This window comes from Canis lupus, chromosome 34, assembly GCF_048164855.1.
Source record: "Canis lupus baileyi chromosome 34, mCanLup2.hap1, whole genome shotgun sequence".
In the NCBI taxonomy this organism is placed as follows: Eukaryota; Metazoa; Chordata; class Mammalia; order Carnivora; family Canidae; genus Canis; species Canis lupus.
The window spans coordinates 9,706,389-9,723,233 of record NC_132871.1 but is presented as its reverse complement, the minus strand read 5'-3'; the positions used below and the strand labels follow the sequence as shown (position 1 = coordinate 9,723,233).

General features: G+C 40.2%; 1 protein-coding gene and 1 long non-coding RNA gene across 5 annotated transcripts in view; one reads left to right on the top strand and one right to left on the bottom strand.

The window, feature by feature from the left end:
* Positions 1-739: 739 nt before the first annotated feature.
* Positions 740-9,809, bottom strand: LOC140624414 (uncharacterized). Its single transcript, XR_012023896.1, has 2 exons — positions 9,689-9,809; positions 740-826 (listed from the first exon to the last, which is right to left on the bottom strand). It is a non-coding gene; the product is annotated as an uncharacterized lncRNA (long non-coding RNA).
* Positions 8,574-16,845, top strand: part of AGPS (alkylglycerone phosphate synthase) — a 134,284-nt gene continuing 126,012 nt past the window's right edge. For 2 of the 4 annotated variants that reach the window (XM_072811257.1, XM_072811255.1), the window contains exon 1: positions 9,888-10,165. In XM_072811257.1, coding sequence (XP_072667358.1) covers positions 9,903-10,165 — 263 coding nt within the window. In that variant the 5' untranslated portion in view covers positions 9,888-9,902. Of the gene's footprint in view, positions 8,593-8,665; positions 8,780-9,887; positions 10,166-16,845 lie in introns of those variants that run through there. The other 2 variants (XM_072811258.1, XM_072811256.1) reach the window with 2 other exon arrangements.

The window sequence follows — 16,845 nt, the reverse complement described above, 5'->3', positions numbered from 1 at the left end:
AGATCATGACCTGAGCCAAAGGCAGACGTTTAACTGAGCAACCCAGGTGCCCCTGGGTTAGATTTTAAAAGGTAGATTTCAAAAACAGATATTGCTTCTCTAAAAGCAGATTTTGGGGTGCAGTGGAAACACTGCATGGGTAGTTAGTAGATCATTTTAAGCTTTTGATTCAAAGTGGGTTTTATACCTCTACAAGCTTTAAGGAGATGTGATTGCTGGTGGTGGGAGGTAGTGCCATGGTTTAGTAAGACTAGAGACAAAACTTCTTTACCTGTAAAAGGATAAGGATGGGATGACCATTAGAGGTGTGTGTACCCCTAATAGACTCATAGTAGCTTTCTTGCAGAATAACCTAAGGCAGTAGGGAGTAAAGATGGCTTCTCCATTCAGGAAAGGTAATAATAGGAAATGAGTGAGTAGAAAGAAAGGTGAGGGACACCTATAGAGGGTTAAGCAGACAAATTATTTCTACCGTAAGTTCTTCTGAAAATGGAGTAGGATTCCTAAGAATGTATATAGTCCTGAAGCAGCCGAAGGTAGATTTAGCCAGAGTTGTTACAGGTGCCTGAAAACCACTGACTTTTTGCCACAACAGCCTCAAACTTGGCTCTCTTTGAGGCTCTGGAGGACTTGTAGCACATTCAAAGACTTACTTCATTTCTTTATCCCCAGGGAATATGTTTGAGCAATGGAAAAAAAAAATTTCCCAGCATACCTGAATTAGGACAGAAAAGACTTATCTTTGAGAATATCTCTTTTCCTGGGTACTGGATCACTGTTGTCCACACACACACACAAATGGACTAATCAAGAAGGCTTAAGAAACCTGAAGGTATGAAAAGGCCAAATGGTAGGATTTGTAAATAAACAATTTCCAAACCATGATCTCCATAGCTTAAAAAAAAATTGCCTTGGGAACAATTGGTCCAGGATATCCTTTTAACTATTTACCACTGATCTAAATACAATGATAAAAATAACTTTATAAGCCTAGAATGGGAGTGAGCCTGAATTTACAAGGTAAATCAATAACTTAATTAATGATTAAGTACAAATCTTGTTATGTCACAAAAGCCACACTAAATTTATTGACCCCAGTTATAAGAATTAAGTTTCTGTTCATACATGAATTGCATTTCGAAATTTTATTTTTTCAAAATTTGATTTTAAAGTGTAGGCATCATTTCCAAAATGTAAGAAATTTAAAAATATATATTTTATATGATTATGGAATTTGCCTTAATTATGAAATTATGCCTTAATTATTTTTGACAACTTTGTTTTATTAATAATGGCACTGCATACTACTTTATGGCAATAGAACCACTTCCAGCATCTAATTGTCTAGAGTTTACCCAGCAAACATTTTAGCAGACATCTATAGAAATACTTTAGAGCAGCAGTTCTCAAGATGTGGCCTGGAAACCCTGGTGGGTGCTTGAAACACTTTCAGGGTGTCAGCAAAGTCAAAACCATTTTCATAATAAGACTAAGGTGTTATTTGTCTTTTTCACTCTCATTCTCTCATGAGTGTTAAGTTTTCAGTAGTTAAATGGCACGTGATATCTCAACAGATTGAATTCAGAAGCAGATATGAGAATCCAGCTGTCTGCTATTAAGCTAGGCATTAAAGAAATTTGCAAAAATGTAATGGAATGCCATTCTTCTCAGGTTTTTTTCCTCTGGGAAATACAGTTATTTTTAATAAAAGTATTTTATTTAGATTAATACATATTGGTTTCTCATTATAAAATAATAAAGAATTACTTTAAATGTTTTTCAATTTTAATTTCTAATACGGTATAAGTAGACAGGTATGTAGCAGATATAAACAAAAGCTAGGGGCAGCCCCGGTGGCACAGTGGTTTAGCGCCGCCAGCAGCCCAGGGTGTGATCTTGGAGACCCTGGATGGAGTCCCATGTCGGGCTCTGCATGGAGCCTGCTTCTCCCTCTGTCTGTGTCTCTGCTACTCTCTCTCTCTGCATCTCTATGAATAAATAAATAAAATCTTAAAAAAAAAAAAAGCTATTGGGAGGGGGTCTTAATTTTTAAGATTATTAAAATACCCTAGAGACTTTACTTAAAAGCTTAAAAGTTTAGGAACACCTTGGTGGCTCAGTGGTTGAGCACCTTCCTTTGGCCTAGAGCATGACTCTGGAGTCCCGGGATTGAGTCCCACACCAGGCTCCCTGCATGGAGGCTGCTTCTCCCTCTGCCTGTCTCTGTGTCTCTCATGAATAAATAAATAAAATCTTTAAAAGAAAACTTAAAAGTTTACTGTGTTAGAGTATTAATTGATAAAATATCGAATCTTGATTTTATATGTCCTAAGGAAAATAATTATTTTAAAGTGACTGTAATTTTGGCTTCCAAAATGCCTGCACACTTTTCATTTAACAATAAATCTGACAGGTAGGTAGCCTAGAAATTACTCCTGCCAGAAATATGAAAAAATAAAGAAATAGAGAATTTTAGATTGTATAGTAATCTAAGAGCGGTAAGACAACATAAAGTACTTTCAACTCTACCCCAATGATTTAGCTAAGTAAGTCAGTTTCTCCTTGCCTATATGGTGTGATTGACATCCTGGAATAGAAATGTATTGTGACAGAACATGGAACCACCTTTAGCCACTTTCACATTAAATATCTTCACTTCCTAAGCTACATCAGTGCCCTTTACTGGAGAGACACCTAACCACAGTTCAGTGCTCTCCTGTTATTCAAAAGCATCGTTAAATTCTTTTGTAGTTCTTCAGGTCTTCATCATTTGCTGGTACGGTCTCTTTTTACAACTGCCAACAGGTCCTCTGGTATATCCAATGGTCTGGCTTCAACTTGAGAACGAATTCCAAAGTAGTAGTCTTTCCAGGTATATCATGCTAATCCTCTGCTCAAGAGCTTGTAATAGCTCCCGCTAGATCAAGTTTTGACTCCTCCATTAAGTTTTCAATGCTCTGATGATTTGGTCTCACATTACCCATTCAGCCTTATTTGTTCTCTCTCTAATACTGATTATCTTTTCTAGGAAGCCTGTCATCCTTAAACTAGCCTCACTTTCACTTCCATAATAGCAATTAAAATTTACTATATTTTTTTGCTAATTAATCCTTTAATAGTTCTGGGAAGTAGTCATTATCATCTCAGTTTTCCAGATGAGGAGCCAAGCCCTGAGATATTAGTGTGAGAAGCTCAGATAATATATCTGGTCAATGATAGAGCCAATATTTGAACCCAATTCTGTCTGGTAGTGAGGCTAGTGCTCTCAGCCATTACACCAAATATATGAGTAAGTCAATTAAACTTAAATGGGCTAAATGATCCAATATTTTATACTTGGGCTGCTTAAAAGAAAACATGTAAGGGGCACCTGGGTGGCTCAGGTGGTTAAGTTGCCTACTCTTGATTTCAGCTCAGGTCATGATCTCAGGATCTTGAGATCAAGCCCCATATTAGCTCCCCACTCAGTGGGGAGTCTGCTTGAGATTCTTTCCCTCTGTCCTTCCTCCACCACCTCTCTCTCTAAAATAAAATAAATAAATCTTAAAAAAAAAAACAACCACCTAAGCTGTTTACAAGAGACACATTTAGGGATCCCTGGGTGGCGCAGCGGTTTGGCGCCTGCCTTTGGCTCAGGGCGCGATCCTAGAGACCCGGGATCAAATCCCACGTCGGGCTCCCGGTGCATGGAGCCTGCTTCTCCCTCTGCCTGTGTCTCTGCCTCTCTCTCTCTCTCTCTCTCTCTGTGTGTGTGACTATCATAAATAAATAAAAGTTTATTAAAAAAAAACAAGAGACACATTTAAATATATATGTATACAGAAATATTAAAAGTTAAAGGATAGGAACACACACACACACATAGGTGTAGCTAGAGTTCAATACAAAAATCATTATTAAAAACAAAGAGGGATATTTGATAGTTGTAAAAGATTCAATTTATCAGGAAAATATAATTTTGACATGTCTAATACATAGTTTTGAAGTAGAAAGCAAAGATTAGCAGTACAAGGAAAATTAGATAAATCCATAAAAACAGTGGGAGATTTTAATATGCTTTAATAACTGATAAAAATAAGTAGACAAAATAAAAAAAACAGGATATTAAGATTTAAAAAACTTAATGATTAGGTCCAATTTATTTTTGGGGAACACTATATCCTAAAACAAGAGCAAATACAAATTTTTTTCAAATACAAATGAAAATTATTTGGGACTGGATAATAATGAAGATATTGTTACCAAAACATGAATGAAGTCAATTACTTAGAGAAAAATGTATAGTCCTAAACACATATATTAGAAAACAAACATACAAAAAAGGCTAAAAAATAAAAAAGCTAAGCATTCACCTCAAGAAACTAAGAAATAAAAAGTAGAGGATAGGAATCAATAAGGAATATTAGCAGAAGTTAATGAAAGAGAAAGCATACATAAAATAGAATCAACAAAGGCAAATGCTGGTCCTGTAAAAAAAAAGTAATAAAATTGATAAATACCTGGCAAATTGATAAGAGGGAGAGAGAGAGAGAGCGAGCAAAATAACCAATGTTGAGAATGAAAAGTGGGACATTATCAAAGATCTTATAGCTGTTAAAATGACAATAGAAGACACTATGGAAAACTTTGTCAATAAATTTGAAAATGTAATTTAAGCAGATAATTTCCTAGAAAAAATGCAGTCAAAAACTGAAACAAGTAGAAACAGAAAATCAGAATAACATTAAACTATTTAATCTATAAATAAAAACCTTTCTGTAAAGCAAGCTCTAGGTTCAGACCATTTCTTTGGCGAATTCTAACAAAGGAAGAAATAATGATCAATTTTACACAAACTCTTCTCAAAACTTAGAAAACAAAGGAGTACTCACTAGCTGGTTTCATGAGGCCAGCAAAAGTTGACATGCTCCTATTAGGAAAATAATAGACCAGCCTTACTAGAAGCAAAATCTTAAACAAATTTTAAGTCACTATTAAGTAATATATAAAAAGGCCAATACTTCATGATCAAGTTGGATTTATGCTAGCATTGCAAGATTGGTTAACAGTGGAAAAACAATCCATGTAATTTACTGTACTAACAGAACAAAAGAGAAAAATCATGTTATCATCTCAACAGATGCAGAATAAACATCTGATAAAACTCAATATATATCCATGATAAAAACTCTCAACAAACTAGGATTAGAAAGGGAGCTCCTTAATCTACTAAAAGGTTAAGGAAAAAAAAGAACAACAACTAGCAAACCACTTCAAACAATGGTGAAATGTTGAGACATTTCCCTTTGAAACCAGGAATAAGATAAGGGTGCTACTCTTACAACTTCAATTCAACATTGTACTTGAGTTCCTAGCCAGCTGAATAAGGCAAGGAAAAAAAGTGTAAGGTATAAGGATCAGAAAGAAATCAACTGAAGAAATTAACTGTTATCGTTCACAAATGATATTGATATAATTGTATGTAGAAGATCTAAAAGAGTACCAAAAAAATAATAAAATAAAAGAGTATACCATAGTTAAGACATGTGATACTGGCATAAGATAGACAAATAGACCAATGGATTAAAATACAGAGCCCAGAGATAGACAAATGCTATTTGGACACTTATGACAAAGATGGCAATGTAGAACAAGATCTGATTTTTTTTTTTTTTTAAGATTTATTTATTTGAGAGAGAGAGAGAGAGAGAGAGAGATTATGCATGCCCAAGCTGGGGGGATGAGCAGAGGGAGGGAAGAGAGAGAATCCCAACCAGACTCCCACTGAGTGCAGAGCCTGATGTGGTGCTTGATCTCAACACTCTGAGATCATGACCTGGGCTGAAATCAAGAAGTTGGATGTTCAACTGACTAAGCCACCCAGGCACCCCTGGAACGAGATCATTTCAACAAGTGGTACTAAAACAGCTGGATACTCATATGGAAAAAACCCCCAGAAACCTGATCTTTACCCCATAAACAAAAATTAATTCCAAGTAAACTATAGATGAAAGGAAAAACTATAAGGCTTCTAGAAGGCAATACAAGAGATTTATTTTCATTATACATTCACAAATGATGATATCCAAATGGTCAACAAACATACAAAAAAGTCCCTCGACTTCATTAGTAATCAGGGAGATATGAATCACAGTTAATAGTAGATAATAGCTAAAACTTAACTAGACTGACAAAACATATGGTAGAACAATGGCAATTCTCATATGCTGCTGGGATACATTTGTGCAATTTCTGTGGAATAGTTTGGCAATTCACTACCTATTAAACATATGCATAGTTGGTGACCTAGTAATGCTACTCTTACGTGGGTACTTAACAGAAATTCATCTACATGTACAACTAGAGACATAAGCAAAAATGTTCATAGCAAGCTTATCCACAATAGTCCCAGCCTTATCGACAATAGTCCATTAATTATAGAATAGATAAACTTGGGTAGCCCCGGTGGCTCAGCAGTATAGCGCTGCCTTCAGCGTGATCCTGGAGACCCGGGATCGAGTCCCACATCGGGCTCCCTGCATGGAGCCTGCTTCTCCCTCTGCCTCTCTCTCTCTCTCTGTCTCTCATGAATAAATAAAAATCTCGGGGATCCCTGGGTGGCGCAGTGGTTTAGCGCCTGCCTTTGGCCCAGGGCGCGATCCTGGAGACCCGGGTCGAGTCCCACGTCAGGCTCCTGGTGCATGGAGCCTGCTTCTCCCTCTGCCTGTGTCTCTGCCTCTCTCTCTCTCTCTGTGACTATCATAAATAAATAAAAATTAAAAAAAAAAAAAAATAAAAATCTCAAAAAACAAAACAAAACAAAAAAAAACCTCTGGTATATATATTTAAAGGAATACTATATGGCAAAGAAAATGGATGCACTATAACTACATGCAATAATATGGATAAATATCACAAACATGTCAAAGAAACCAAAGAAGAACATACCATATGTATGATCATATAAATTCAAAAAGCAGGTAAGGGATGCATGCCTAATTGTGAGAACCATAAAGAAAAACAAGGAAATGTGTACTATAAAACTGAGGATGGTGGTTACCTTCAGCAGGTAGGGAGAGTGAAGGGATTGGGAGAAGGCATAGGGGGATTTCCAGGGTGCTAGCAATGTTCTATTTCTCAATATAAATGAAAGTTACAGGGGTGTTTGATTTGTGATAATTTATGCTTTAGCTCACTTTTCTCTGTGTTATATTTTGTAATAAACATGTATTAAGTGCAAGAATTCCTTAATTCAGGGATTTCCTTAAAGCAGGTTATTCTGTTGATGTACGCAAAATTTGTAAACTTTGCTTCCTGAGAATTCGTGAGACAACGGTGGAGAAATCAGTGAACTATTGCCTAGTGTTAGACTAAACTCTCTGAGAGTCAAGTAAAAATAAACCTCAATTGGACAACGGTGAAGAAATCAGTGAACTATTGACTAGTGTTAGACTAAGCTCTCTGAGAGTCAAGTAAAAATAAGCCAGCAGTTCTGCAGAGAAGTAATGGAAATCAGGGCTGTAAAGAAATTTTGTGCATGTTTCAGGCATTAATCTCACCTATTTAGACTTTTTTGTGCCTCATATTAGAAGAGATATAAATGCAAATAAAAGCCATTCCATTTAAAATTCCTCATGTTCTTGGGCTCACCCTTTGTTTCTGTGCATGTGGTCCGCCCTCCATTAGGATCTAGGCTATTAAGCGCCAAGTGTTCCAGGACTCAGAAGGAACAGGTGTATTGAGATGGCCCCACTGAATGTTATATTCACCGAGATTTTGCTTTTTCTAGGAATCATAAGCATCTCAATGGACCATGCTTTGTGTGAAACATTCTTTCTTTGAAATATACTTCATGGCACTCTGCTTGGGCTTTGCTTTTGTAAGGAGAGGGGGTAGGAAACTCTTCACCAGGATCATCTACACCACACTTATTCTAACCAACAGTACCATACATTCCCCCCCACCCCACATATATCTTAACTCCTAATTAGCCTGATTATGTCATGTAGATGAGGTATTGACTTATGATACTTTCGCATCTCAGAGAATTAGGTACATTTGCTTTTACTACCTGTACTTCATTACTACATACATATTTGAAAAAAACTATCAGTAGTTTTTCCACTGGTATATAATTTTGGTTTACATCAAACTTTTCATCACCCAGGAGGAAAGGCTTTTTGTTACTCTGTTGATATGTGCAAAACTTTTAAATATTGCCTCCTGTGAGCTGATGGGAAGCATATCCACACTTCAATTTGGACAACAGTGAAGAAATCAGTTAACTGTTGACTAGTGTTAAGCTGAGAGTCAAGCAAAAATTAATAGAGCAGTCAGTCGCATTCCAAAAAATTGAGGACGTTGTTATTTATAATATAGCATTTTGGCAAGAAAAGTGCCAATTTTACATGATTGCAGGCAAATGTGCTAGTTTTTTTTTTTTTTTTTTATTTAACTTATTTATTAACGAGAGACACAGGGAAAGAGAGAGAGGCAGAGACACAAGCAGGCCCCATGCAGGGAGCCCGATGTGGGACTCGATCCCAGGTCTCCAGGATCACGCCCTGGGCGGAAGGCAGCACTAAACCTCTGAGCCACCCAGGCTGCCCACTAGTTGGTATTTTAATGCTGTTCTAGTAACATGTAGAAAGGGTGTGAGAAACTTGAGGGTTAGAGTAGCTGAACTCTCAAGCTTGAGGAGACTCTCTCTTTAGAGCACTCAGTTACTCCTCTTGTCCCTTTTCTTCACTCCTCCATTTGAAATGCCAATGGAGAAAAGGAGCAGCTACAGAGGAGTTGGGTATGTGATTCTAGAGCTAGAATGGTTACTTAATGCTGATCTCTTTCTTAAGATCTGGATATCTGGCATTTAAATCAGGTCTTTCTCAGGAGTATTAAGTAATTCTTTTGTGTTAGTCAACTCCTGGAATGTCTTAACTTTCATGGAGCGCATGTTAGAAAGAAGGGGACTTCATTGGGCTGGGAATGCCGGTGACAACTCTTTTTCTTACCATTCCCAAGGCTCATCTTTGAATTGCACCGTATGCCAGAAGGAACCTTACCTCTTCTAATGGTTAGGCCTGCAAGGTGCTTTATAAAAACAAAAGCCTATCTAATGCACTGGCCGAAGACACTTACGGAGCCCTGCCCTATGACGTCTCCCTAATTTCACCAAGTGCCGTTACCCAGAAAAGTGCATTTGTAGCCAAGCGAGAAGTTCTGAGAAGTTCTAAAAACAGCCGTTGGGTAATTCTCTCTGTAGCAACAAAAAACTCTGCCTGTAGGCAAGTAAGGAGGGAGGCACATCATTCAGTAACGAGCGGAAAGGAAATCTCGGTTTGCAGCTCAGCTTTACGTCCTTAGGCCGGTCAGTTCTCTGAGCCTCAGTTTTTTTCATCTGTAAAATGGGAGATTGCTTGAGGTCTAGCGTTAAGCACAGCGCCGATCACGAAGTAGGCGATGAGGAAATAAATGACAGCTATTTGGTCTGATGGTTACGGGCGAGGAGTCCGTTTTAAGTTTGGTGAAGCGGAGGGGACACGCGGGGGGAGTAGAAGGGGCTGGTTCAGGGGAAGGATGGCGCTGTCCTAGGCGTCGGCCCCGGGGAGCTACACGGGGGCCCGGGAGGGTGCTGGGGCACCTGGCGGGGGGGAGGGGGGCTGCGGTGGGGATTCCGGCTCGGCGCAATCCGTGGACGGCTGGAACTCACCTGCGGGGCAGGTGCTGGGCGTCCGAGGCGTGACCGCGGAGGGCGGGCGGGTGGGCGGGCGCTGAGACCGTGCGGCTGCCGGCGCATGGCACCCGCCGCCCAGCCGCCGCGGTGGCTGCCGGGATGCGCCGCAGCGAATGGTCGCGCCGGGCGCCGCTCTGAGTGACCTTTCACCCGCGCCCAGCGGTCCGGGCGGTGGCACAAGGCGGAAGCCATGGCGGAGGCGGCGGCTGCAGCCGGAGGGCCGGGCGTGGGCGCGGGCTCAGGCTCCGCGGCGGGCGGGGGCCGGGACTCCCACCCGGGCCGGGACCGAGCGGGGCGGAGGCTCCGGGTTCTCTCGGGCCATCTGCGGGGCCGGCCCTGGGAGGCTGTGAGTACCAATGAGTGCAAAGCGCGGAGAGCCGCGGCGGCGGCGGCGCCGGGGGCGCCCACTGCCGCTCCCGCCGCGCAGGAGTCGGGCACCATCCCCAAGAAGCGGTGAGCAGCGGCTCGGCGGAGCGGGCTGGCGGCGGCGGCGGGCGGGGCCCGTGCTGCGGGGGGCGACGGAGGCAGCCTGGTCCCCGGAAGGGCAGGCGCATCTCCCGAGAGGGTGGACGGGACCCCGGGCTCCGGCAGGAACGCGGCGGCGCGGGATGCCGGGTTCTGGCTCCCTTACTCGAGAGTCACAAAATCTGAAGAACTCTTTTTTTTGGGGGGGGGAAGGCTTCAGCCACCCCCCCCCCCCGCTTTCTTGGATTCTTAATTACCAGGAATTCATGATCTTGAATTAATTCTTGGGCATGATAAGGTCTTGCAGCGGATACAGAGGGTTCCGTGATGCGCCTCCCAAGAAGCCTGATGGAAGCGTGTACTGGATGCTGGGTCTCTTGCAATTGGCGCAAGCCTGGGTGGTGTGGCTCTTGGAGGAAGGTGCTGACGGGGTGTCTGTGGGGCAGGTGTGCGTTTGCTGAGGGGCACGGGCCTTGACTTTGAGGGAGGAAAGTGAGGGGTGGTGATAAGCAAAAAAAAACCCCAAAAAACAAAACAAAACAAAAACAACTTCAGAAGCTAACTAATGATTCAGACTGTGGTGGTGGCTGCTGAGCTCCGGTGTAACTAGAAGCTGAAAGCCCCTTGCCTGTGGATGAGGATTTTTTTTTGAGATCTTGACTTAGTACTTTTTGGAGAAATATTAAGCGCTGTTGGAAGCTACTAGAACAAACTCTTTTCTGAGATGTGGCCCTTGTCACGCGGATGAACTTTCAGGGTGAGAGAAAGTGTGGGTAATGTTTCATGGGTGCTTGTCCATGTGCCAGAGACTGTTAAATCTATTACTACTTTTACTCCTCTCCAAACTCTGAGGTAGGTACAGTCATCTACAGATGAACGAGTAGGACATTTAGAAGTTTGTTTCAGATTCCCAAATACATCTTATTAACTCGAGGGCCAAATTCTTAGCTTGTACTACTTATGACGAATTCATTCAGTAATTCCGCATCCATGAGTCCTTCCTCTGCCGGGTGTATACTCTGCCAGGAATACAGAGACTTAAAAATGCAATATTTACTTTAGGAGCTAACAGCCTAGTAAGGTAAAGGTAGAATACGGTGTGATAAGAAATTTAGCTGGTGACCATAGCAAATGGTCACTTAACCCAGTTTTATTTATTTATTTTATTTTTTAAAGATTTTATGTATTCATGAGAGACACAGGGAGAGAGAGAGAGAGAGAGAGAGGGAGGCAGAGACACAGGCAGAGGGAGAAGCAGGCTCCACGCAGGGAGCCCGACGTAGGACTCGATACCGCGTCTCCAGGACCAGGCCCTGGGCTGAAGGCAGCGCTAAACCGCTGAGCCACCCGGGGATTCCCCCCTTTAACCCAGTTTTAGATATGTATGTAAGGTGGAAGGCTTCCGGGAGTAAGGATTGAGTGGATCTTGAAGTTTGGTTTGGAAGTAACCTGGTGAAAGAGAAAAGTGTTCTTGGCAGAAAAACAATGTGTTCACAGGTAAAGCAGTGAAAGATTAAGAAACTGGTTGAGTTCAATGTGGTAGGAGGAGCTGAGAATAATAGAGGGTGAGGGTTGGAGGCAAGTCTTGTTTGCAGGATTTTATGTGAGGGCAAAACATGATTACATTTACCTTTTAGAAAGGTCCCATTGGGGACTGAATTGAAGAAGGTTAAGCAGTTGAATGTATAAGGGCTGGGAAGGAAGACCTGAGTTTGAATTTCCACTACACAGTTCCAGTTGCATGACCTTGGGCAAGTGTCACTTAACCTTTCACAGAGCTTCAGTCCCTTGTCTGAAAGTGATAGTAATTCCTGCTTTGAGTGTTGCTGTGAGAATTCAACGATACAGAGTTAGGTGATCAAGGGCTTAGTGCATTGCCAGTTACATAACCCTTTACCAAATGAAATTATAGATGCAATTTTCATGGAGTCCAAGGACAGAGAAGTCATTTAGGAGACTCTTACTCTAATGACAAGTATTGCCATTCTGAACTAAGGCATAATATTGGGAATAGGCAAACCTATTTGAAAAAATAATTAAGACGTAAATTTTTTTTTTTAAGATTTTATTTATTTATTCACAAGAGACACAGAGAAAGAGGCAGAGGGAGAAGCAGACTCCATGCGGGACTGGATTCCAGTCACGCCCTGAGCCGAAGGCAGAGGCCAAACCGCTGAGCCACCCAGGTGTCCCAAGACTTAAATTTTTAAACTTGTTTCCTGAATGATTGGGGTGGGCGGTGGATTCAAGGATCACATCTTGGCCTCAGGCTTCACTTGATGTTATATTAGCCATCACTGGGTTTAAAACTTTTTTTTTTCCCTAAATGGTTTCATGTACACTTATGTCTATTTATTTGTATGTATCTGCATGATTGTACATTTATATGCATGTTCACGTTGTTAGAACTAAGTAAGTACATCAGGTGTTCCTTATTGTTAGATTTAGGGGCCTTGGTCTGCAGCAGCCAGAGAAATATAGTAATGTTTATAAGGTACACTGGGGTGATGAATGAGGCTTCCTATGGCTGAAGGTGACTGGTTTATGTGGTTATTCTATAGACAGAAGCCACAACTGTAACTTACTATTGGCATAGATTACACCTTGTAGAAAGCTCCGGTCTTTCATTCAGAGTTAGGTGTGGCTAGTGAGAAAATCTAGTCCTGTTCAAATATTTTGAAGTTTGAGTCAAAATATGAGGGAACATAAAAACTTGTATTATATGGAACATCAAAAGCTCCCTTAGAAAGTGATCTACTTAACTATATTGTTAATGGGGAACCAAGGTCTCCCTTCAACTCCTCCTGCTTAGTTGGGCCTCAGTTTGCCAGCAGCAGAGCTGAGTCGAAAGGGAAGACAAATGATGAAGCAAGGAGCCAGGGTTTAATAAAATTTGAGTGTGACTGTATGTCACTTATTTGGAATCACTTGGTGATGTGTGTTATTTGTATAACTCCTCTCTGATTACCTTGGATGAGGTAATTAGTTGTAATTTTTCTAACTCATGGCTAGTTATCATTATGGAGTTGGAGGAGTGACTTTTTGAAACTTCGTGTTTTCATTTTCTTTGTAGGATAGTCATGCATATGTTAATCTACCCAATGTTTACAGAATAATTGCTTTATGACAAGTAATGTCCTAAGGACTGAAGGCAGAAGGATGAATAATTGTCCTTGGCCTTAAGGAATTCACAATAGTAAGGGATATACACATTCCAGTACAGTTTGAGTAGAGCCGCTATAAATATAGGTACAAAGATAGCACAATGGAAAGGAGAGTGATTATCCTTGGGGTCAAGGGAAGCCTTCTGGAGACGTTTTAAAATATGGATGATGGTGTGGCAGGTTGGTTGGATGGTGAAGAGAGTTCCAGGCAAAGATATTAGCATATGGCAAAGTAAGGTGGCATGAAAGTGCATATATATTTAAGTAACTAAACAATTCAGTATTGGTAGAGGTGGAAGTGAAGTAAAAGGAGTAGGGCACTGGCAGGTCATGGAGGCCTTGACCTGGTGGTCGTCAGTCCATTCCTTCATTCACTTGCTTGTTAATTCATTCATGTGTGACTATTTCAGTGCTTGCTATGCACCATAAAACAGTGGACAAAACCTGTCCTTAAGGACTTATTTTCTCGTTGGGGCGGGGATAGCAAACAAACAAGTAATATAGTATGTCAGATGGTGATAAATGTAATGAAGAAAAATGAAGCAGCCACGGGTCATGGCAAACCTCTGAGGCAGTTAACCTGGGAAGAGACTTGATCAGATTGGGTTTGCGTTTGTATCCAGCTACACTGTTAAGAATGGACTGGAGAAGGATGAGGATGCACATAGGGAGACCAGTTAGGGAGCTGTTGTAGCAGAACAGATGAGAAATAATAAAGGATTAAATCAAGGTGATGGCAGTGAGAATAGAGGGGAAAAGATGGTTTTGAGTTTTGGAAATTAGTGCATTAGGTAATACATAAAATTATGTGACTATATGTCATGGGAATTTGGAGACGATAATAGAAAATGGATGGTAAGAGTCCTGAGGAATGTGGACTTTTAAGAGGACTGGCTGATCACAACCTTTTGTACTTACCATGTTGGTCTCCTCTGCATTCTTGGAGTTCTAGTTACTTCTATCCAGGAACATATATTCTCATTATTTGAGGTTGCTGAGCAGAGTTTTGAGTGATGGTTTACTTTTGGACCCTCTGTTTTTCTTTAAGTTGCATCTTACTCAATGAATAGTTTCTTTTAGATTATAAAAATCACAGTGTATATACTAATTAAGTATGTGACATTTTTATGCCTCGGTTTTGGATTTTTTCAGTTTAAAAAAAGCTATTGTAATGTTAAAAAACGAGAAGAAAAAAAAATCCCTTGTGACATCCATCCCTCTGCACTGTTAACGGCTTTCCCAGTTGTGGTTTGGGTTAGTCAGAATTGTTCTATGGCAATTTTTACAGAAGTTATAAACTCTTCTGCTAGATCAAAAGAAGATCTTTAATTAATACTGCTACTAATTGCTTAATTTACTTATACTACCATTTATGCACACCATTCTTTAAAAAAAGATGTGTTATTTAACATGTACTAGAAGCTTTTTTTCAGGAGGAAAAAAAGTTAACATCTTGTAAATGTTTCCTAGGAGGGCATCTTTGTCATACCAGGTTTCAACCATTTGTAATTGAAGAGATCATGATTAAATACAGTGTCATATAGCTAAGGCATTAACTTATATTGTACTTACTGAATAAATTATAAGATGTATGATCCTATCAAAGTGAAATTCATAATTTTGGAAAATGTTATGCATGGTTTTAAGAAATAGACCAGCGTATTTCCTTCTGTGAGTGAATTTTGCTGTTTCATTTGTGAGAAAATAATGTTGAGAATAAAATGGAAACATACTTCTTTTACATTGCAAGTATCATTTTGGGATGGACCACATTTTCTGCCAATAGACTTCTTTATGTCAGGAAGTTACTTACTGTATAAAGCCACCTACCCCCCAGTCACTTAATAAAAATACCTAGGAAAAGTTAAATGGATCTCTTTTTAGGCTGCAGAAGAATGGAATGCTGTTGTAGTCAGATGAGATACTTTATGGAACACTTTTTTTTTTTGCTTTTTATTTTTTTAAAAGATTTTATTTATTTATTCATGAGAGACACACGGAGAGAGGCAGAGACATAGACTGAGGGAGAAGCAGGCGCCCTGAAGGGAGCCCAGTACGAGACTCAATCCCAGGAGATCATGACCTGAGCCAAAGGCAAGATGTTCAACCACTGAGCCACCCAGGTGTCCCTACGGAACACTTTAAAAGCAAATGTTAAGCAAGTATTATTCCTTTCAGTTTTATTTTCTTATTATTGAGAAGAGAGTTTCTGTTCTACACATTAGTATGTTAATTTCAATTCCAAACCAAATCAAAGTATCCTGAGTAGCTTTTAGGCTTTTGACACAAAGTAGTAATCGCCCTCCCTTCATTAGTACTCTTTTTATTTGTTAGGCTTTAGGAGTAATATTTAATTTTATCACTGCCTCACATCTGAGTTCAGAATCAATTGAAAAGACATAAGAGTATAGATAGGTGGAGATAAAAATGTCAGCTTTATTACAAATAAAGCTTGTTGGAGAATATGGCTTAGATCTGGACTACCTAATAGTTACCTTGAATTGGATAGACTTAGTCATAGGTAATACTGGACTACAGAAGGCCTCCCCTGCAAGGGCAGAGCCAGCTCCAGTAAGCCTTGTACATGGCCCGGAGAGAGACTGCAGTATAACCAGTCTAAGTATTTGTATTTGGTGGATTCTAAGGCCAGATAAAAGGCTGACCCCAGTTGCTTGGTGCTTCTCAGAAATCACTAACCAGATAAATCGCTCCTTCCATAAGAAGGGATGACTGTGTGACAGTTGGGGAGAGGCAACCAGGATAGTTACTCTTCTGAAGTTCCTCCAGATTGGAAGCTGGATGTCAGAGAATGGAGGTATTGCTGGTATAGTTTTGGATAAATTAGGGAAAAGGCTGAAAACTTTATGGTAGGTAAATAGTCTTCCACCTGCATCATTTGCATGTGACATCCCCATTGCCTACTGAATATATTTATCCAGAGTTTACTGGTTAGGACAGTTAAGGTCTTCCAGGGGAGCAAATCGGCCTTTCTAAGCCTTGTATTTCGTTGCTACCTACTACCTACTCTAGCTGCATACCAGAATTGTTGCTATTCCTGGGACATGTCCTTCCTTTTCCCTTTCTTTCTTTGATATGTTCATGTTTCCAAAGTAAAGTATACATAGTACTGATAGTTCTGGGATAATTTGGGGGTGGTATGTGGCTTACAATCTTATTTGGGTAGTTATATGTTTGTATACATATTTTTTTGTTGTTAAACTTTATTGAACTATTGCATAACTTATAAATGTGCAGGTTATAAGTGTACAGCTTAATTACTTTTCACAAAGTGAACACATCTATCTTATGTATTTAGATTAAGAAACAGCATTACCAGTCTCCAGAAGCCTTCTTCATGTCCCTCTCCACCTCCCACCAGGATACCAGTACCTTGAACTACATAGTTTGGATTTGCTTGTTTTGAACTTTATATTAGTGCAGTCATGCAGTGTGTGTTCTTTTGTGTGTGGCTTTTCTCCCTCATCATTATGTTTGTAATACTCA